This window comes from Bos taurus, chromosome 24 (genome assembly GCF_002263795.3).
Source record: "Bos taurus isolate L1 Dominette 01449 registration number 42190680 breed Hereford chromosome 24, ARS-UCD2.0, whole genome shotgun sequence".
NCBI lineage: Eukaryota > Metazoa > Chordata > Mammalia > Artiodactyla > Bovidae > Bos > Bos taurus.
The window spans coordinates 7134348-7157892 of record NC_037351.1 but is presented as its reverse complement, the minus strand read 5'-3'; the positions used below and the strand labels follow the sequence as shown (position 1 = coordinate 7157892).

Sequence of the window (23545 nt, the reverse complement as noted above, 5' to 3'; positions counted from 1 at the left end):
AAAATGCAAATACTTCTAGCTCCCATCAAAACTCTATTTTATCTGGACTTGATTAGCTTTAAAGCCAGTTGAGTGCAAAGGCAGAAGATTTCAAGAAAAGGCTGGCTGCTGCACACTATTAGTTGAGTTCAGTTCAGTCGCTCAGTCGTGTCCGACTCTTTGCGACCCCATGAACCACAGCATGCCAGGCCTCCCTGTCCATCACCAACTGAAATGCAAAACTAGAATCATCAAGTTGACAAGCAGCAATGAGCTGGAGGATACTGAGACAGGTTCTCGAACTACATGGACACCGGGACATTCTAAGCGGTAATCCGAGTTCCAGGTTTCAGGTTGCACATGGAAGACTACAGTTAAAACCTGCACACCCGCGCAGGCCTCCCTACAACAGCAAGCCTGTTTTCTGTCACCCTGAAGTCCCCGTCACTGATCTCGCTTTGTTACAATTAGTAATGAAGTATGACTGATACGATCTCTCTTCTCAGTTACATGCCCAGTTCCAGACAGGCCGTGTCATGTCTGTGTTGTGTGCTGCCAGGTTACAGCCGACCACGGTCCCCAGTTCAGTTCAGTTCAGTCGCTCAGTCGTTTCCGACTCTCTTTGCGACCCCATGAATCGCAGCACGCCCGGCCTCCCTGTCCATCACCAACTCCAGGAGTTCACTCAGACTCACGTCCATCGAGTCAGTGATGCCATCAAGTCATCTCATCCTCTGTCGTCCCCTTTTCCTCCTGCCCCCAACCCCTGCCAGCATCAGAGTCTTTTCAACTCTTTGCATGAGGTGGCCAAAGTACTGGAGTTTCAGCTTTAGCATCATTCCTTCCAAAGAAATCCCAGGGCTGATCTCCTTCAGAATGGACTGGTTGGATTTCCTTGCAGTCCAAGGGACTCTCAAGAGTCTTCTCTGACACCACAATTCAAAAGCATCAATTCTTCAGCGCTCAGCTTTCTTCACAGTCCAACTCTCACATTCATACATGACCACTGGAAAAACCATAGCCTTGACTAGATGGACCTTTGTTGGCAAAGTAATGTCTCTGCTTTTCAATATGCTATCTAGGTTGGTCATAACTTTTCTTCCAAGGAGTAAGTGTCTTTTATTTTTTTTTTATTTTATTTAACTTTACAATATTATATTGGTTTTGCCATATATCAAAATGAATCTGCCACAGGTATACATGTGTCTTTTAATTTCATGGCTGCAATCACCATCTGCAGTGATTTTGGAGCCCAAAAAAATAAAGTCTGACATTGTTTCCCAAGTGCTTCCCAAATCAACAGAAAGCAGGAATTTACTGTATTATGAGCAGGTACCATCTTTGAAGGGCAAATATTTGCTCCAGATGCTGTGGGAAGTCAGGCAAAGCTCCCTTTGCCCTCTGCCGTGTCACCCACATGACACTCTTCTTTTGGGCCCATGCTCTGCATTAGTGTCTGGGGTCACTGGTGCAGGGGCAGCCACCACCCCCAGGGAAAAGGCTAGCAGGGAACACGGCAAGCATGGACTTAGGCATCTCTTCCTCTGGAGATAAACTTCACATTTTCTTAGGTTTAGCAAGAGCACCAGAATCCGATTATTTCCCTACACTTGTTTCTTTCAACGAATATATTTTGAGCATATTTATCCCCAAGGTGGTCAATGAAGGTCTGAGGATGTAAAGATTAGCCAGTGGACAGCGTTCCTGCCGAATGGAGTTTATGGTCTGATGAGATGAGAGAGGATTAGTCAAATAACGAAAACAATTACACACTGATTTACACTGCTTTAAGCTGTGTGTAACTGAGAATTACCTTACCCAAACCCTTGGCTCCTGGGAGGGGATCTCTAAGCCCCTAGAACGTCCCGCCTGAGAACAGTGTTTCTGTTTACCTAGAGACTTTGGGCCAGGAAAGGCGATCCGGAAATAAACATCTGTTTTGCTAAATCACCAAATTTGAGGAAGGGAGTACTAAATGAGCACAGTAGTAATAAAGACACTGACTAGGGAGCACTTGCAGAAGCCCAATCCCGAGGAGCACACGCACAGTAACCCCATCTGCCCCACCGGCTCCAGCATCACCCACAGGTTCCTCTCTGCACAATACACATGCTCTTACAATGTCCCTATTTTCCTCCTTCCATTCTCTTATCATTTTACTTTATTTCATCTACTTCCTTATTTTGTCGTCTGACTGCCTGTTTACAAAGAAGCCACTGTATCATCCTGACTAGGTAAGGGGAAAACAAAATTACCCATCGTCAAGAGAACGTCTGTCTGTGTCCCCCAGCCTTTCCAGCTGGTCCTTTCTCGTCATCACTGCTGATCCATCTGGACATTTAAGTGCTTTTTCTCTTCTTGGTGAGAGAAAATCTAACCCCTGCTACACCAAGAGAGTAATAGTAGATTCATGCTGCACCGACCAAGAGGGAAGACAGACAATCCTTCTCTCCTCCTCTTTTAGTTAAAATGACACACGAATGGTGGAGGAAAGGGCACTTCTTCAGTTTGCCTAGTAAGAGGACAAGCTAAACAAGATGAAAATATATCCACACATTGGTAAGCTCCAGGAGCTGGTGATGGACAGGGAAGCCTGGCATGACGCAGTCCATGGGGTTGCAGAGTCAGACACATCTGAGCGGCTGAACAGCAACAACAGACCCTGATATGTGAGGCAACTGGTCCACCACACTTTCATGAAAAACTTTAGTTTTCAGAAAAAATATTTCATTGGAGAAGTTTCACTCCAGGAGGCTAACAATTTCTAAAGAGAGAAGACAGTGCAAATACTCTACGGTTCCTGCCATCTGCTTCTGTGCCCGGCTCTACCCGTCCTGCAGCAGCGCTGTGACCATCAGTGAGCGCAGTGGGGCCACAACACGGGCGGGCCTGGCGGCGAGGCTGGAGGAGGATGGGGCACCAAGAAAAGCGTCCACAAGACCACTCACGGGGCCCTCTGATAAAAGAAGCACTCTCCCTGACCTTCTATGGTTCCACACGGATTCACTCATTTCCCAGAACGCTCCCATGGCCTCGCACACTCAGAGGACCTGCTCTACTTACGAGGGCTTCTTCACCAGCAGGAGCCGCAGCATGGACTTCAGCCGGGTGGCAGAGGGGAGCACCCCTTCATCGGTCTCTGGACTCTCTCTGCTGAGGTGGAGGATGCAGTTCCCCAGAGGGTCTTCAGTGTCGGCGTAGCCCTAACAGATTTCATCAAGAGGCAAGTTATGATTTGACTATATACATAACATGCTGCTTGATTCTTTACCTTGAGAGAATAAGAAACTCTGCTGACCTGTCAGGCAACTCACAAATTTCTTTCAATTCAGTTGAATAAGGACTTTTCTTAAAATAACCGACATGAAGTAAGAAGCCTGCATTCAACTGTATTTAAAAAATAATACTGGAGAACTTCAGCAAAATGTGCCAACCCTCCTGACACGTGCTAATTTTTCTCCAGGAGTCGAGCTGTGAGGCTGCCCTGGATGGGGCCCCTGCAGATCTTCAGAGCTGCCCCCTGCACCCCCGACCCCGCACACACAGCGGGAGTGCCTGCAGGAAGACGGGAGCAGTCTTGCGCTGGCCAGAGGTCCCAGCTCTGTCTTCTGAAGGACCACTCCCATGAGGGTGGGCCTTTCCCATCTTCCCCACCTTCCCATCCAAGGGAGGGGGGCCCTGCATGCCCCTCACTCCTTTACCTGAGCCCAGAAGGGCTGCTTACAAAGCTGGCTCTCTGAGAGCTCAGTAATCAACCTATCACACTAATCCATACATAAACAGGTAGAATCCACGAAGCCAGTTTCATTCTATCAAGTCTGCTTGAAAAGCATGGTTAGCTTTGCCTATAAGCCTTTACATGAGGCTGAGCTCTATTTTTCACAGTTGGTGCTGAAGGCCAGTGCCTCACTTCTTAACCTCACACCCAGACACACAGCACCCCAGCATCTCTTGTCTCCCCGACGGCACGCGTTTCAATCAGTCATGCTCACCGACCAGAAACGGTGGCCCAGGTGGGTGAGCACAGTGTACCTGCAGCACGGGGATGACGGGGCACAGGGACTCGATGAACTTGTTCCAGGTCGGCGCCGACACCCTCAGTCGGCCCTGCAGCAGGTGCACCAGGATGGCCTTGGCTGCGGCGCTCACCTGCCCAACAACACGGACAGCAGTCCAGTGAGGTGGCCGCCAAGTCATCTTACGTACCTGGGACGCTCCATGCGCAGTCTGGAAAGCTGCTACAGTCAGCAGCTCTTCCTTCACAGTTCCTGTTTCCACAGCATCATCTTACATTCTGTTCTCAACCAGTTTTTCCCCCTTTAATGGTTTCTCTTCTTATCTTTAAAGTACACTTTTCCATTGAATAAAAATGTTTTTTATGGAAATACTCTTACTATAACTACTGCATCATTCCTATACCTTACATGAAAAACTTAGTTTGATCTGAGTTCTCTGAGAACAAGGATGTCCTATATTTTGAGCCTCATTTTTAACATTTTTTTAACAACAATTTAACTGAACCCACACATTAAAGACAAGTTTCTTTTTACTTTCTCATCCTACTGTCTTGTTACATTAGAATATTACCTTGATTTAGCTGAATATCTACGAAATTACTCTCTTGTATTGACACTTCCTCTTAACATGCCATACCTCATTTTTGGGGTCTTGAATGCCAAATGCAGAGATTTCATACAGAACTTTTGGGTGAAGTAGAAAATGAATTCCATTACAAAGGGAGGACACAGGTTTACTGATATTATGGATGCCTAAACATTCCTACAAAATAATACAAAAAGTTTTTAAAAATCAGTGACACTGATTTTTCCAAAGGATTCCTCTTTCTTCTCTTTATAATTCAAATCCAATTTTAGTACTTAAGTCACTAAAATTTTTCTTTTAACTGGTAGGAGATAAAGATTCTCCTGACAAGTTTTGAGTTTGCATGACACACCTATCACAAAGTTATACTGCAATGAAACTGAAGAACAGCAGAGATAAGGAAAAGATCTTAAAAGCTGGTAGAGAGAAAAAAAATACAAAGAAATTATAATTTAACTGACAACAGACTTCTCAAAAATGATAGAAGCCTAACAAGAGCAAACGAGTATTGGAAAAGTGCTAAGAAAAAATAGCAGTCAATCTACAATTCTATACTCAGCTAATCAATCATTCAGGAGTAAGATAAAATCAAGACATTTTCAAACATGCACTATCAGTTACAGACAGTTATTGAAAATACTGAAAAACTTAATTTCAGTAAAAAGTAGACCAAACCTAAATACTTAACTATAAATAGAAGAAAATACATTCAAAGTAAAGAGCAGTTAAGATGAATGAACGAGGTAGATTAAATGAAAAGAACAGGCCATAAAAATGTGTACAGCATGAAATTATTTACTTTAAAAAGGCAGAAACAGTAATATATATGATTTATAGAGACATGTATGTAAAACACACAGATGGAAAGGATAAACACCAACTTTTAAGAATGGTTATATTGGTGGCAAAAGGAAAGAAGCCTCAGTTGTAACTAATATTTTTATTTCCCTGAAAAAAAATGATAAGTAAAAATGGCAAAACCTATACATTATACCTAGATAGTACTTACAGAAGTATTGAATACAAGAGGACATTTTCAAGAGTACATGGGAACATAGGTATTTTTCTATATTGTCCTTTGTACAGTGTTCTTTTCAATATCAAAATAGTTAATATTTATGTACTGGTGCTGCTGCTGCTGCTGCTAAGTCGCTTCAGTCGTGTCTGACTCTGTGCGACCCCATAGACGGCAGCCCACCAGGCTCCCCTGTCACTGGGATTCTCCAGGCAAGAACACTACTCTATCCTAAAATATTTTATAATTTAAAAATATAGGAAATATTTGTTTCAAAAGAAAAGAAAAATATTACTAAGAAAACAGATCTGAAACTATAAAATTTAAGCTGTAATAACCTAAAACTTTTCCTGTGCATAGAAATCACTTTGAATACTTGATAGAAGTCAACTTTTCCTTATAATTTTTCCGTCATTAAGTAACACAACATAAATGTAATTCTTAATAAAACTTCTAATAAAGCGATTCAGATGCTAGACTTACCAAGTTTGCAGTTACAGAATTTAATAGTATAAAGTTTTTAGAGTTGACTAACAATTTTTGGGGGCTTCCCAGTAGGGCGCTAGTGGTAAAGAACCTGCCTGCCAATGCAGGAGACTTAAGAGACATGGGTTCAATCCTTGGGTCGGGAAGATCTCCTGGAGGGCACAGTAATCCAATCCAGTATTCTTGCCTGGAGAATCCCAAGGACAGAGGAGCCTGGTGGGCTATGGTCCATAGGGTCGCAAAGAGTCAGACACGACTGAAGTGACTTAGTGTGCGCGCGCGCGCGCACACACACACACACACACACACACAGCACGCATGCAATAATATAAATTTTTTAGAGTTGACTAATAATTACCATTTATTTTTATGGTAATAATTCTTAGTTTTAGTGTTATAATAAAAGAATCCACTGTTAATGCTCCCCTCCCCACAAAAACCAAACAACCTACCTTAACAATTTCCAGACAGCAGTGGTAAGTTTCAACTTTCACTTGTAGCAAAGGGTGAGACAACATCCGCAGAAACACCTTCTGACTTTCTCCTTGTAGTAAAGGACTGGCCTGCACGGATTTCCAGCTGGTAGGAAGGTAAACATTCAAGACATCTAAGGCAAGTAAATTACTAAACATGACATTGAAAAGCACAGTGAACAGGATTTCTTCCCACTCCAATTCCTCCACCTGGGGTCTTCTTTAACCAACCTCGAATTAATATTTAGCCAAGACTACTTGTTTTAAGTAAACTTAAAGTTGGGCTTCCCAGGTGGTTCAGTGGTAAAAGAATCCACCTACCAATGCAGAAGACATGGGAGATGAGAGTTCGATCCCTGGGTTGGGAAGATTCCCTGGAGAAGGAAATGGCAACCCACTCTAGTATTCTTGCCTGGGAAATCCCATGCTTAGAGGAACCTGATGGGCTACAGTGCATGCAGGTAGCAAAGAGTCAGACACGATTGAAGTAACAGCACATGACTTGCTTTAAGAAAGAGAATATTCTCTCTTAAAGAGTACAGAAAAAAAAGTCTCTAGAAAATTATATTTAGAATGTAAAATGGTACAGCCATTATGGAAAACAATACGGAAGTTCCTCAAAAAACTAAAACTAGAACTACTGTATGAGCCAGCAGTCCCACTGTTAAGTATGTAACCAAAGGGAATGACATCGGTTTCTCAAAGAGATATCTACAGTCCCATGCTCACTCTAGAATTATTCACAATAGCCAATACATGAAAATAATCAGTGTTTAAATATATACAATGGAATACTGCTGTTGTTTACTTCCTAAGTCACGTCCAGCTCTTTGCAACCCTATGGACTGTGGCCCGCCAGGCTCCTCTATCCATGGGGTCTCTAGGCAAGGATACTGGAGTGGGTTTCCATTTCCTTCTCTACGAGGTCTTCCTGACCCAGAGATTGAACCTGTGTCTCCTGCAATGTCAAGCAGATTCTTTACCACTGAGCCACCAGTGAAGCCCCATAATGGAATACCATTCAGCCTGGAAAAGGAAGGAAATCCTATCACTTGTGACAATACAGATGAAGCTGAACGACATGCTAAGTGACATGGGCCAAGACAGAAAAACAAATACTATATGATGTGACCTATATGTGGAATCTACAAAAGTCAACTCATAGCAGCAGAATGTAGAACTGGTGATTGCCAGGGACCGGATGAAATGCAGAGATGTGGGTCAAAGGACACAAGGGTTCAGTTACACAGGGCAGGTAAGTTCTGGGGACCATGGTTAATAATGCTGTCTTGTACACTTGATATGTAGTAAGAGTAAACCTTCAATGTAGTTCTCACCAGATAATTATGTGAGGTGACTGACTTGACAGAGCAGGAGAGGGATAGAAAAATAAATTCCATATTTAATGGATATTTATCACTATGGAGTTTACTCTATCCAAAAGCAATGAAAATACTAGGTTTTAAAGCAAACTCTGCTCCAACGTCCCCAAAATAAGTTAATCAATGCACTATGCTTTCCAAAAATCTATATAAAAGATAGGAATAATGAAACTTACATTTAAAAAACCCTCAATTCAAGTTATTAATTACAATGTTAAAGATATATTAACAAATTTGAACACTTATTTGGAAAGACATCAAAAAGTGTAAAAATCTAAGGATAATTAATGTTGATTACAAACATGACATTTCTAGTTTACTGCTGAAGAAAACATTTAACTGTCTAATGCAGCTATACACCCACAGTTTAAAAATCAGAACATATAATAGCAATTTAAACGAAAAAATAACCAGACTGAAAGCCAGTTTCATTTTATTGTGCCTAAACTTACACACACACACACACACACACACCCCATATAATAATATAATCATATTAAGAAAAATAATTACATTTTTGAACAAATGGAGATGATTTCCTTTATTAGGGGGAAATGCTGATGGTAGGAAAAGCTACGTAAGGCTTGATCTGCCAGCTCCACTAACTCTGAGAGATTCTTTTCTCCCTAAAAAAGAAGCAGAATGCAACAGTAAATGTCAAGGTCATACACAGTAAGATTCTCAACAGCTAACAAAGCAGCTTCAAGAAACTGGATCATCCAGAGGCCCTGAGCCTGTTCACATCTGCTTAAGTCAACCATCTCCACAAGCAGACCGAAAAGGTCAGCCTCAGAGGAAAAATGCGGAGAGAATGCCCAACTCAACACCACCTGAGACTTTATTCTATTTACCTCTGAGTGGCATGTTCCTTGACGGCTCGATTGTGCCCTTGTCTCCCTATTAACTGCAGCTCAAGGCAGGACCCGTGTATTTTAAGATCTACCTCCCGCTTCTAACATCCTGACAGGTTCTAGGAAAACAGGGTACAATCAATACATGTGTGATTAACTAGCCATGCAAAATGCCACAGGAATAATTCAACTAAACAGCAATTCAAAATTCTGTCATGGAGGAAACAAGATACAGTGGCATAAAGATGAAGGGAAAAGAAAATAAAAATAAACAATAATTGGTAAATAAGGAAAATTTAAAGTATGAGGTTCCCAAAAAGTCCACTGTAGGGGCCAAAAGGAGTAACAATTTTGCTCCTAATTTTTCAAAATCTTCAGGACCCATTTTGATATTTCAGACAGTAAACAACTATTGAAGCAATGTCTATTTTAAGACTCATTAAGGCTTTCATTTGGAGAAGGCAATGGCACCCCACTCCAGTACTCTTGCCTGGAAAATCCCATGGACGGAGGGGCCTGGTAGGCTGCAGTCCATGGGGTCGCTAAGAGTCGGACACGACTGAGCGACTTCACTTTCACTTTTCACTTTCATGCATTGGAGGAGGAAATGGCAACCCACTCCAGTGTTCTTGCCTGGAGAATCCCAGGGACGGGGGAGCCTGGTGGGCTGCCGTCTATGGGGTAGCACAGAGTTGGACACAACTGAAGTGACTTAGCACAGCAACGCTTTCATTTAGAAAGTGCTACTTTTATTTATGTTATTTAGATAACATACTAAATAATATCCTAAAAGGGATAAGTAACAATACATAATTACTACTGTAACAGGGTACCGAAAGTAGACCTTCTACCTTAAAGTGCTGTTCATAATTTTATTTAACAAAAGAACAAGCTCTTTATATAAATAAAGATCTATAAAATATTAAGGGAAAAATATGTCTTCAAATAAGCACTAAATTTTCCCTTCTAATTCTGTTTATGTCACCTGTCACACTGTTCACACACACTAAACCACTTCAAAGAGGAACTCAATCTAATAAAGATATTGATTATAATTGTTTTAAAAAATACCACTGGTCTCATGAAAATACACCATTCATTAATCAAATCTTCATTTTATTTTATATAAATCGTATCCTTAATCTTGTAATTGGGCCATTAAGTAATAATGAATCCTACCCCGAAGAATTCAATTGTTAAATGTCCATCAGTTTGAAAACTATAGGTTGAATTTTCTAAACATTTTATCAAAGGAATTTTAAAGAGACGTTAACAAAACTTTTTACCTCCTTCCCAACATCAGACAGGAAGTTACAGGTACACTCAATTGAATAAGCAGCCTCTGCAGTTCGTTTATAAATACTGTAGTTTTCAGAATTCAGCTGTTCCAAATAGGCCACAACAGCTTCGTGAATGTTTGGATATTCCAAAGAAACAGGCATGTCCAAAGAAATAAAAAATAATGCTGCTAACATAGGCTCCGGTAAAAAGCGGCTTGCCTTGATAAATTAAAAAAAAAAAAAAATTAACCATTGTCAGATAAATACAGTAAACTATAATCTTAATGCACTTCGACTTTTTTTTTTAGTAATTTTCTATCACAAAATCCATGCTTTTCCAAAGAAAATTCTATCCCCCAAGACTTAATTTACCTCTACACTTTTGTTCAATGCAGTTTTTTCTAAGCCCAAAATATCCCAAGTCCAAATTTCAACTCCTTTCCAAAGCCTGGGGTCCGGGATACCTCCCCTTCCCCACAGCAACCCTTAGCATTCCTCTCCCCGGAGCCCACACTTTGTTCATGCTGAACAGAAGAGAGCTGAAGAGAAGGCACCAGGCCTCTCTCTCTAAGTATCCCGTGCAGGCGCACACAGATGGTCAGGAAAAAATGCAGTAAACCCCTGAGGAGACAGCCCAGGGCTTATTAACTACACACTGAATTGAATAACCCTAAATTAAGGACTTCCCCAGTGGCTCAGATGGTAAAGCATCTGCCTACCATGCGGGAGACCTGGGTTCAATCCTTGTGTTGGGAAGATCCCCTGGAGAAGGAAATGGCACCCCACTCCCGTTTTCTTGCCTGGAGACTCCCATGGACAGAGGAACTTGGTAGGCTACAGTCCATGGGGTCGCAAAGAGTCAGACACGACTGAGCTTAAAGATAAATCAAGTATAACTATACACTGATTTGAACAGAAATTAATTTCTATTTGGTTTTGTGTTTTAGAAGAGAAAGGAGAAATTCAACATAATATTTAATACAGTTCTAGAACACTCACAAAAAATTGACCTTTAATTAGTATAAAATAAAGGGGCCCATTTATAACTTAATTGATTTAAAACTAAGAAATCCCTGTTAGATTTTTTCTTTTAATGATTCTAGCTTTGTGATAGGATTCTATGCATCAACTAATGAAAAGAACTGAAAACTCAACATTCAGAGAAAACCATTTGAGAAGAGCTCAAGAGTACTATGCTGCCTTTATTTTAGCAGGTTTGGTCATAATATTTTCATGGATAACATATTTTAAGGATAATTATTAACTGTCTGAAGGCCTAAGAGCTAAATCAGCTAAACAATGCTTTTACATGAAATAAAGTTGCCAAATGAAAGTCAAAAACTAAAGGAATCAAAATTTTATGTTACTGAGCATGGAAAAAAAAAAAAAAAAAAACTATTAAGATAGCAGCCATTACAAAGTCAAGAGAAATTTCTCTTATTCTGTGAAGAACACTCCTAATGGAAAGAGAAAGAAACTAAATTACCTCTTGACTAATTATTTGCTCCCTTGGCTAACGCTCCTTGAGCCCCCACTGTGCGCGGGCACCATTTCAGCTCCTAGGGACACAGGGGAAGAGACAGAACCTCTGCCCTCACAAAGTTAACATTCCAGCGGAGAAAGCAAAGAGTAAGCCACACTTGTCAGGTACGGCTGGGAGTGCTGAGAAAATTCTAAAAACAGGAGACAGGAAGGATGGACAGGGACCAAGAAGCGACAGGAGGGGGCGCAGAGGAAGGACTCTGACAAGGCAACATGTAAGTGGAGACCTGGGAGTCAGGAGCCACATGGACATCTGAGGGAAAAGCAGTCACAGCGCAGGGAACAGCAAGTATAAAGGCTCAGACATGGAGCATCTTTGGCAGCAAGCAGGCCAGTGGAGCTAGCGCGGGGCGATGGCCTCCGGGGGCAGTGGTGCCAGATCAGGGAAGGCTTCAGATCATCAAAAGGACTTGTCCTCCAAGGGGGCAATGGAAGGTTTCGGGCAAACATCATGATCAGTCCAAACGAACAGGTGGAAAAGGGCAATGGTGGAAGCTGAGAGACCAAGGAGGAGGTCACTGCAACAACCCAGGCAAGACGGGATGGCGGCTTCAACTCAGGCAGTAGCAGTGGGAGTGGTGAGAATTACTCAGGTTCTGGACCGAAGATCAAAGGAAAAAGACGCTTTGTCCAGGGATTGGACCTAAGTGTATGAAAGACAGGAATCAAGGATGCCTGTAAGGTTTTCTCATGATCAACTACCAACTAGAATGAAAGTGTCCTTTACTGAGATGGGAAGACCACAGGGAGAACACACTTGGGAAGGAAGCAAAGAACTAGGCTTGGGACCTGTTAAGCTGGAGATATGAACGGTCAAGGGAAGATGTAAGAAGGATATAGGATATACATAGGACTTTGGGGTTCAGACGACACATGTGGTCTGGAAATATAAGTTTGGGAGGTGTCCCCCAAAAAATGGCATTTAAAGACTCAAAATGGGATGACATTTCATGAGGGGCATAGCCAGTCTTGGGATTCTGCCTCTTTAAGAGGTTAGGAAGACAGAGAGGAATTAGCAAAAAAGACTGAGTGAGGTGGGCACTGCGCTGAGATAGTAAATCCTAGTGGATCAACTCCAAAGACGCTGTGTTCTAGTTTAAAAGCGCTTTCTCTGACTTTAGGCACAAAAATATAAATAGCTGACGTGAGGATTAAACAAGTAGAAAATGTGGTATATCCCACTCAATAAATATTAATTTCCTCTCTTTCCTCTTCTCATCCATCACTCAGGAATTCTGACATTTTCATTCTACATTCCCACATCTGAAATTCATCTCAGGAACTCAGAGCACCAAGGGAAGGGCGTACATTTAATCCTCGCAAGGGCCAGAGGCTCCGTCACAGTTTACACCCCAGGCTGAAGACGGTGGTCCTCCAAGCCTTAGTCACGTGTCAGTGAGGCGGGACTAAAAGTGGAGATACTTCAGTGGAGTGCCATCACCACCACTAGGTAAAGAAGAGTCAGCAGCATTTGTTTCCTTCAGTGGAGTGCCATCACCACCACTAGGTAAAGAAGAGTCAGCAGCATTTTTTTCACCAATTGGATCTAACCAAGCATAGCATTTTTCATAAGATTACCAATGCCTCCTTTTAACCTCTAAGTGGATATTCTCCAAATTCATCTAAAAACCAGCAATTATCAATTTCAAAAAAGGTCTTCCAGGGCATTCTGTCAAAATTTTCAAATTCAGGAAATCCTTACATAGAGTCATACTATCGTTTTCCAACTTCCAATTACACATTTGGTAAGTGGCAACTCAAATATTTAAAAGCTACTTTCAGTGTAGAAAGTTTCAGAGTTCAGATTCAAGTTCAGTTTCTGGTGGGCTAGCAACAGGCAGAGGGCAGCAAAACCTTGTATTTTTATCAATTAAAGGACAATTTTAACAGCAATAGAAGAGCAGTTTTGTTTAAATTTCACTTTAAAGTTCTCAAAGCAATTATAACCATCTATAAGCTGATACTTTTATTATAATCTCTTCATTGACCCATTTACTGCTCTAATGAAGTTCCAAGCTATATTTTTAAAAGAGCTACCAAAAATTGCAGATATTGATTTGCCTTCAAAAACAAGAAAAGTAAGTATCTGAAGAAAAAAAAAAAGTCATGGAGAGTTGACTTTATATTATTCTATTCAAATAAAATAAATTACTGATTTGTATTTTAATTAATAAGCATATAGATGAAAAACATCTATAATCAAAAAAGCAAAAATTAAGCTCTATGGTACAACTAACAAGTAACTTTTCCAACAACATTCAACATATAGAATGTTGAATCTGGTAATACCTAATAAGTTATTGTAGCACTACTAAGTTTTCAGTTATATGATATTATTATGTAAAGTGAGACACCTATATTTTAAATACAATTCCAGTCTTTTATGACTAAAATCCTTCAAATTATGTTTATGCTTTGGAATTTATTAAATTAAAAGATGCTTGCTCCTTGGAAGAAAAGTTATGACAAACCTAGACACCATATTAAAAAGCAGAGACATCATTTTGCCGACAAAGGTACATACAATCAAAGCTAAGACTTTTCCAGTAGTCATGTACAGATGTGAATGTTGACCATAAAGAAGGCTGAGTGCTGAAGAATTGACACTTATGAACTGTGGTGCTGGAAAAGACTCTTGAGAGTCCCTTGGATTGCAAGGAGAACAAACCAGTCCATCCTAAAGGAAATCAACCCTGAATATTCATTGGAAGGACTGATGCTGAAGCTGAAGCCCCAATACTTTGGCCACCTGATGCAAAGAACCAACTCACTGGAAAAGACCCTGATCCTGGGAAAGACTGACGACAGGAGGTGAAGGGGGTAACAGAGACGGCTGAAAGGCATCCCTGACTCAATGGACATAAGTTTGAGCAAACTCCAGAAAATGGCGAAGGACAGGGAAGCCTGGCATGCTGTAGTCCATGGGATCACAAAGAATCAGACGTGACTGAGTGACTAAACAACAACAAATGCCTTGGAAAATTATCACTCTTTAACAGAGTGGTATGCTTTTCAGAAATATAATGACTAATGAATAAAAGTTGAAAATTAAAATCAACAGAAATGATGTTACTTTTCCCTAAAGCAAAATACTATATTTGAAGTTTGATGTTTTCTTTTGATTTTCCCAGATGGCCTGATAATATATTACATATATTGCATATGTGTTATTAAATGGAGTTTAGACTACATGCTCTGCAGATTCTAGGAACCAAAAGGGAAAGTACGTATTAACAAAGGACAACAAAAGACACAGGAAACAGTTCTTTAGCTACATTAACTTCTCCCATACCTTCAGCTAAGCATGATGCGACACCCTTCTTTCTGCAGTTAAGTCCACTGCACAACACTTGCATATGAGTCATCTGAGATATTTTTACTACTAACATTCAAATGCAGAGATATATCCTCCAATTAAAAGTACAGTCAATAAGGGGACTTAAAAGAAACAGTCACGCTGATTAAAATCACATTTAACATACAGTCACATAATGGAGAAGTATTTTGTGATAAAAATTAACAACCTGCTACAAGCAACAACAAGGATGAATCTCAAAAAAACATCTTGAGCGAGTAAACACTTTGTAAGCCTATTTATATAAAGTTCAAAAACAGACAAAGTCTTCTATGGTGACAGATGTCAGAAAGGAGTTTAGCTGGGGGTGGGGGCGAGGGCAGGAGAGATAAAGGACAGGAGGGGGCAGTGAAATGCTGGCCGTGCTCTACCTCATGTTTTGGGGGGGTGGTTACTTTTTAAATAGAGATATAGTCACTTAGAATGAAGGCAAAAGGAAAAGGGGGCAGCAGAGGATGAGATGGATAGACAGCATCACCGACTCAGTGGACATGAATCTGAGCAAACTCTGGGAGACGGTGAAGGACAGGGAAGCCTGGCGTGCTACAGTCCACGCGGCTGCAGTCAGACACGACTTAGTGACTGAACAACAACAACTAGTCACTTAGTAAGAATGGACTTTTCTAAACATGCTTCACAAGAATTTTTAAAAATCACCCTAAAAAAAAAAAAAAAAAGAACTTTACAAAATGAGTGCTTTTTTCTGTCAACTGGTCAAAACTAGTCAAATATGTTAAAATTAGCCATTTCTCAACTTCTGCATTTCCAATAAAATCTCTGTACACTGTGAAATGACCAGAAGGAATTACAACAGGGACCGTAACACCCGGTAAACTACAAATAAGCCACACTACCCGCCTTACCTTTTCCACAGGGAGCAGCGTCTGCAGGAGCCGGACAGCAAACAGCGAGATGCTGACAAAGGCCATCCTGTGGTGCACGACCAGCGCCTCCGGCTGCTCCAGACTGACACAGCTTTTATGGTAGCACACGGTGTCTCCAAGGGACGCCAACACCACGAGCAGCTTCTCTTTCTGCAAACATTTAAACACCAATCAGGGGACCACAGTCAACTGCAGGGGCCAGTATGCAAACGTCATGGAGAATGACATAAAATGTTATCATTAAATAACTCAAATGTATTCCTCCCGGTAAAAATAAACAAGATTCTTTTAATAGTAGGCGAGAATAAGCAGCACACCTAAATTGTTTAAAATCTACAAGTTTTAAGAAATTAACATGATGAACTCTAATAATAAATAAAATATAAAACCTTAAGGGACCATAAATTCCTCCTAGTTTCTTGTGCTTGATTGTTCCAACTTTGAACATTACATATAAACCTCTCATCCAGTAACTTACTGGACTTATTGTCTCCTGAACACAGTGGTAAGATTGTGGGGGAAAAGGCACTAGTTTTAGAGATATGATCTCTGCCCTCAAAGGGATCCCAAATTTACTTAAGACATGAAACAGGCAGAGACAAATAATTTTAAAAAAATGAAATATTAAATTATATAATCTCTCTTCAGGTAACAAGGCCAATTCAGAGCAAATGTTCCACCATCATTAATTTCTAGATAGCTTACGACTCCAATAGTAGTTGTATCTTTTAAACTGAAAGGTATGCATAAAGTATGAAGAGAAAGGTAAAATTCGTTAGACAAGACTGGCAAATCGTAACAACGTGCATCTATAAACGTCCTGCTAAAAAGACAGCATTAGGAGACGGGAGAAGAAAAAAACCACTGTGGTTCTCATCTCAACTTTCCACGGAAAAGATGTGAAAACTAAAATGAAAAATTATTTATATAAAGTAAACCTGTTACATGGATCATTCGATAAATCTAAAATATGGCACCAAAAAAAACCTACCTACAAGACAGAAACAGACGCACAGACAAGAGAACAGACTTGTGCTTGTCAAGGGGAAGCGAGGAAGAAAAGGGATGGAATGAGAGTCTGGGCTTGGCAGATGCAAACTATTACATTTAGAATGCATAAACAACAAGGTTTTGGTGTACAGCACAGGGAACTATATTAAATATCCTGTGATAAGCCATAATGGAAAAGATTATTGAAAAAAAGAAAGTATACATGTGTATAACAGAATTACTTTGCTGTGTAGCAAAGATTCGAACAATACTGTATATTAACTACACTTCAATTAAAAAAATTAGTGTACTGAAATATGAACAAAATCTCTAAGGTATAAATAATGAATAATTCAGAACAAAAGAATTCGATAAAGTGATAACTGTCTATTGATGAAATGTGTAATAGAGAGTAAAGACGCAACATGAATGAAGTCTTTGTGGTCTGAATAATACAAATATCAAGCAAAACCTGAAGTTGGATTTTAGGTTTTAAGTCAATCTTTTTCAACTTAATAAATTAAACAGACATAAACTTTGGTTCAGTTACCCTTCTTGAGCCCTTACTGGATACCAAGCCCCTCTCTCTAGAATCTTTCACAATCCTCGCAATTGCACTTGAACTTCAACCAGCAACTCTTCTAACAAACCAGGAAATCTAAGTCACCAGCTCACAGCAGGTCAGGCGGGAATTTACAAGGCATGAGTAATTAAGGAGCAAAGACTGCTTTTCATGACATTGAGTGACAGCAGTGACAGAGAGGAAAAGGGCAGAAGTTGACGAGAAGCAGCCCCAGGAGTCTGGAGTCAGCTGGCACGGGGAGGAGAGCCTCACTCCGTGAGCCTAACTTACCAGGCAAATAAGGGAAAATAAACACAACTTCCTAGGGAGGCAGAGGAGAGATGACATCCTTCAGGTCTTCTAACGTTTACAAACACTTATCAATAAATTTTTAATTTTAACAAAATATAACAATTTCAGTGAAAATATTTTGTTTCAAATGAAATAAAAATTTTCAATTTATAGAGAAAAAAATTTCTTCGACTATGCTTACACAAACTGAGTTATGGAATTTCATGAGTGTTATTAGCAATATTTGGAAAGCTTTAGAGAATTTATTACACATCTTCAGGTATTCAATTACTGAACTGCTCAAATTTTTTATTTTGTTCCTTTAATGACACAACAAAAATATCTCTGTTTTCTTTTTAAACTTTGCAAAAGTAAGGACATTAAGAAATTCTACTTAATTGTCTGCTTCTATTAATATATAGCCCAAAGGAATGAGATTTTTTTTCCTAGGGAGCATTTTTTTCCTTTTAAATAAGTAGATCAAATATAATTTCAAGCAGTACTGTTTTATTTAACATTTCTAACATACCAATTGGCTCTTGTACATCAGATTTAACCTTTAAAGTAAAAATAATTCATTGAATCATAAAAGATCAGCAGCCAAAAGTTAAAAGTGAATGACTAACTTTTACAGATAAATGTTCTGGCCAAGAAATTCAAGCTATTTTAAGAAGCAACTGATAAAACATTCTTCACACTTCTCAGGAAAAACTCACTTGTTGAAAATCTTCAATATGTGAAAATCTTCTAAAAGTACTACAAAATAGTGGGATAACCTTAAGAACTATCAGAAAACTAAGATTAAGAACTATAATCCCTATTTTATAAACAAGGAAATTGAAGGACATGAAACAATTTATTAAACCTATTGTAAAAGATTTAAATCCTTCTTCTTCTCAAGAGATTTGTGTATATAAAAAAATTGGGGGAGTTCTTCACACATAGATACTGGTATAAAGTAAACATCAGGATTTTGTTTTCCTATTTTAACGTCTATGCACAAGGATTTCAAGCAGCCTACAGCAAAGTTTAATAAAATGTAGACAGATCTAGGTAGGTCAAAATAACATAAAGAGGAAAAAATGGTAACTCTAGGAAGCAATATATATTTTTATGACTAATAAATTTTACTTCCAATTCTCTGACGAAGGAAAAAAAAAAAGGAAAAGTGAGGCATAAGTTACAAATTTACATTAATAGAAAAACAGAACACCAGTTCTGCCCAGAAAAGCAAGCTCATCAGATGATAATTTGAAAATAAAAGATATAAAAAAGCAAATGATTTATGATATATGGGAAGTGTAAAATATGATATGGTTTCCATTACATGGACGCACGCATTAAAAGTAACTAGAATCTCTGAAGAAATAGCCGATTCCAGACACAGTGCAAAATAAGCCTGGGATCTATTGCATCTAAAACAAAGAAAGATTTCAAAGGCTAATGAGACAATGAAGCCAGCTTGAAAGGACCAAGATAAAACAAAAGACTGATGTTATTACCCACGCTGCAAGGAAAACCTTGAGTCTCACCATATCTATTGCAAAAAGACTGCTGTCATCCCACAGATGTGCTGAAATCGCTTCACCAATAAGCACCACAACTTCTGCGAGCAACTCCAGAACTCTTATTATCATCTGTCTACTACCTGGGAATACAAACAGGAGAGAGAAGGGAAAAAAGTTAACTTCCGGGTAAAGGTGAATAGCATACTGCTCAATCCTCTGGTTAACTAATGCCCCCCAAATTCCTATTTCTCTTCTTATTTTTTGATGTCTTTAGAACTGTTAAAAGAGAGATGACTAGGGAAGCCACAGTATACAGTCACTATTAGGCTTCTGTTTCAATCATAACACTATTCAGCCACCAAAAAATCAAATGTGCTCATAAGTAGGAAAGACAGCCAGGAAGAGAATAACAATATAACTAGAAGCACTGTGAGACAGAGTAAAGTAAGTTTTCAAATTCAGAGACCATCCACGTTACATGTAATATGTTGACAAGGCACAGGTCAGTTGAGAAGATATGGTCTAATGAATTCCCCACTTAGTAGGAGGTTTAAGTCTTGTCATGAATTAGTAGTTTCCCACACAGGAGTTTGGGAAACCTACACTCACCTTAAACTCTAAAAACATTCCAGAAGAAAGGGTGCTGTCAACCCACCTGGGCAGCCTCCTTCTCCACAGAGACAGAACAACAAAGAAATTCCACCACCCATAATCCTAGGTGAGGTGAGTATTCAATCTGGACTTTCCTGCCCCACATACCAAAGGTCAATTTCTAACGAATGAGAGTAAAACAAACTACTGGATCATGAGGGTCCAGATTAATTGCTTCATTGGAACAGCTGGAGCAAATTCTCTTAGAAATCTCTTATTACTTTGAACAATTACAAATTAAGCAATAATGTGCCTTTACCAAAGGGCAAGAGAACATTTAGAAAATTTTATGTACCATGATACAGCTTTATAATTATCAATCTGACTTTCTACAGCAAATTAAGAAAAGGTTAAATGCAAAACCATTAAATCTAAAACTGTTCTCCTCAGTACACCATGCAGCCAAACATACACACTTGATGCTGAAGAAGCTCAGATCTTCCTTCACGTCACTTTATTAGTAAATGAATCAATCTGTTCTCCTCACTCCCAAAGCGGAGTTCTCCAATCAGTAAGAAGTTAAGGTATACTGTTCTCAGAATAAAAACTGTTAATGTTCCCAAATACACACTTACCTCCTGCCTCTTCCACATCACTTCCAAGCAAGCAAAAAATAGCCACAGGACTTACAGAACCATTAGCATGGGATACACTTATCATTCAGCCAGTATAAACCAAAGCAAAATTTATCTTGTGTTTATATTTTGACAAGTTTATCAATTACTTAAAATGTATATACTTAGAGAATACAAATACCAAGGAGATTGCAAATGTTCCTTTACCTTGCAAAGTGCTAAGTACATGGATTTTGGTCTCAGAACTGAAGTTCAAGTCTCCGTTCTTTGCTGTCTGACTTTGGGTGAGTTTCTAAAGCACTCTAAACCTCAGCTTCCTTGTTGTAAAACAGGGAGAAGAGCAGTAACTACCACTGAGGGGTGAACCAAATAGGCTGGTGTGAGGAGCACGTGGAATAACGTGCACCAGACCCTGTCCAGCAGCTGAGCACAGCTGGGCCTCGGTGCATGGTAACCTGACTGACTGCGGGACTGCCCTGGACACTGGCCACACTATTCTTTCTCCAGGAAGATCACAGCCACTTCCCAGAGTTCACTGCAGGACATCTGCACAAACTTCCAGCACAGTGGTGAGGAAATGTCATTCCAGAAGGTCTGGGTTTTCTGAACTCTGGTTTGTTTTTTAAGAGGACAATATTACTGCAAAGGTACAATCCAGTGTTGGGGCTGTTTTGGTTTTAAACATGTCCCCATCACTCAGGCTTCCCTCATAGCTCAGTTGATAAAGAATCCGCCTGCAATGCAGGAGACCCCAGTTCGATTCCTGAGTCGGGAAGATCCACTGGAGAAGGGATAGGCTACCCACTCCAGTATTCCAGCCTGGAGAATTCCATGGACTATATAACCCATGGGGGTCACAAAGAGTCAGACACAACTGAGCAACTTTCACTTTCACTTATCACTCAAGTCAAAACTGAGTGGGAAGAGCGAACAACTGGAAGCAACTCAAAAAATCTCTAAAAAGCTAAAGCCAAGAAGTGTTTCTTTTGGTCTCTTCATGCCAGTCCATCTTCTCTAACTCACTGCACTTGTGTTGTTTTTTTTCTCACTGCTTACCTTTAAAATAGCCACACACAAGCGGACGTCTGTGCCATAAAAGGCCAGAAGTGAAAAGGGACACTCTATCTGAACAGTGCTCCATGACATCCACATTTAACTGAGAGAGAATAAAGCCCTTACTAAGTCCTCAGTAATGTGAACTTACTAAGTAAATACAGATTTTTAAAGATCGTTAAGACAGAAGGTGAAAAAGAGGAAAATGAGAGTCCTAGAAAACAGACAGAAACAAACACAAAGTGTACAGACGAGCTCCGGCTCCAAGGCCCACCGACCTGTCCTCAGGAGGGGCGCGGCGGCCTCCAGGAGGGAGACGCAGAGCTGGGGCAGGCTCAGCTGCTGCAGCTGCAGCTCCAGCGCGTCCTCTGCCAGCTCCGGCAGGTCCACGGGCGCCAGGTCCAGAGGCGAGGGGGCAGAGGCCCGCGAGCTGACGTGAGCGTGGCTGCTACTCCCACTGTAAAGTAAGCAAGGACAATCACGACCCTGGGGTGGGGAAACCGCCCGCAGACAGACTACTGCACGGCTGCTGTCTGGCTTATTCAGAAGCCTCGTACTGGGCTGGACTATACGGTTCCATGGAACAACTGTGGTCAGACTGCTAGAAACCTTGACAAGTTTATGAGATTAAATTCCATAAAAATGGCTCAAAATTGTAAGCGAAACCAAGAATGCATTTATATTTTGTTCTTCAAATTGATATTCTCCAAACATGTCAACATTCCTGTAATAGACATAAACACTGAAAACCCATCCATCTCTAAAGGAAAGCAAACAGATTCATAGCAAAGTTCTTCCGTAACTTTTTGTTTGTTTGTTTACAGAGTTTTTATTTTTTTTATTATTATTTTTTAAATTTTATTTTATTTTTAAACTTTACATAATTGTATTAGTTTTGCCAAATATCAAAATGAATCCATCACAGGTATACATGTGCTCCCCATCCTGAACCCTTATAAAGGCAAAAACTAAATAGTTCATATGGCTCCCTAGACTTTCTGTGATTTTCACCAAATGTTTGAAGTAAGCCAATGTTAGCAACTGAAGAATGCAAGAAAATGCCAGAAAAACATGATGAGAAATGGATTACTTTATTTAGTACAGTCAACATCATACGATTTTGAAAATGTACCCAAAAGTGGAACATCCCATCTTTCTTAGCTTTCTTTATTAAAAAAAAAAATTTTTACCTTGGGTATACAGGGTGGGGTGGGGATCAAAGTGCCATAGATAGGCCTGAAACATCATGTTTACAAAGCACCCCAAAATGTTGACTTTTGATGTTACACACAGCTGAAGCTGAATCACAGAGATGCACTGACGCTACTGAACTTGTACAATTTAATACACGTTGTCATTCCTTCAATTCCAATATACCAAGCATCCTGAAACATGGAAACGAGCTGGGCTTCTCTCTAACTCTGAAAGGGCCTGGACGGAAGTTCCCTCTGGAGTGAAAATTTAAAACACTAGTTACAGCTCAGAACGAGCTGAGGAGGAAAAGCACGCTGATCAACAGCAGCCGCGCTGTCAGCAGAGGAGCACGCCTCGGGCCGCACTGCCCCGCCCCTGCGCTGCACTCCGCCAACCGTGCAAACTGGGGTTGGCCCCCAGCCCTCCCAGCCTCACGTTTGTCTATAAAATGATGATAATAATCATTCCAGTCGTATCACAGGGCTCTTATGGGGACACCACAGGAAACAAAGCACGTGAAGCCCTTGAGGTGACACCAAGAACATAGCAAATGTGAGTGGGCGTTAGCCTGGAGCAGCCACACTAGTCATGTCAGGAGAAAAGAGCCAGGCCGACACACAAGTGCTGGTCTCAGGGAGCATTCAGTGGAACGAACCTAAGGAAAAGACTAAGAGGTTTTTAAGATGCTTGTAGCCTAAGGATGAGGTAACACACAAACACCGTGCCAGTTCCTTTAAGGAAACGATGTGCAAAAATCTTTCTTTGTACAAACAAATAAAACACCATAAACACCATGGACTCTGCACCTTGAAGGGGACTTTGTTTTAATTCTCCAATCATTCCTTTTAACAGTAAACAACAATACATTTAAA

At 40.2% G+C, this 23545-nt stretch overlaps 1 protein-coding gene across 4 annotated transcripts in view; it reads right to left on the bottom strand.

The window, feature by feature from the left end:
- Nucleotides 1-23545, bottom strand: part of RTTN (rotatin) — a 118371-nt gene that overhangs the window by 81846 nt on the left and 12980 nt on the right. For all 4 annotated transcript variants that reach the window (XR_003032362.2, XM_005224039.5, XM_059880993.1 and 1 more), the window contains exons 9-17: nt 21758-21936; nt 19225-19340; nt 15829-15999; nt 10075-10287; nt 8451-8563; nt 6535-6661; nt 4633-4758; nt 4012-4128; nt 3043-3182 (exon numbers count right to left, since the gene is read on the bottom strand). Coding sequence is in view for 3 of the 4 variants with exons in the window: in XM_005224039.5 (XP_005224096.1) it covers nt 3043-3182; nt 4012-4128; nt 4633-4758; nt 6535-6661; nt 8451-8563; nt 10075-10287; nt 15829-15999; nt 19225-19340; nt 21758-21936 (1302 nt within the window). In the remaining variant the exon portion in view is untranslated. The remainder of the gene's footprint in view (nt 1-3042; nt 3183-4011; nt 4129-4632; nt 4759-6534; nt 6662-8450; nt 8564-10074; nt 10288-15828; nt 16000-19224; nt 19341-21757; nt 21937-23545) is intronic.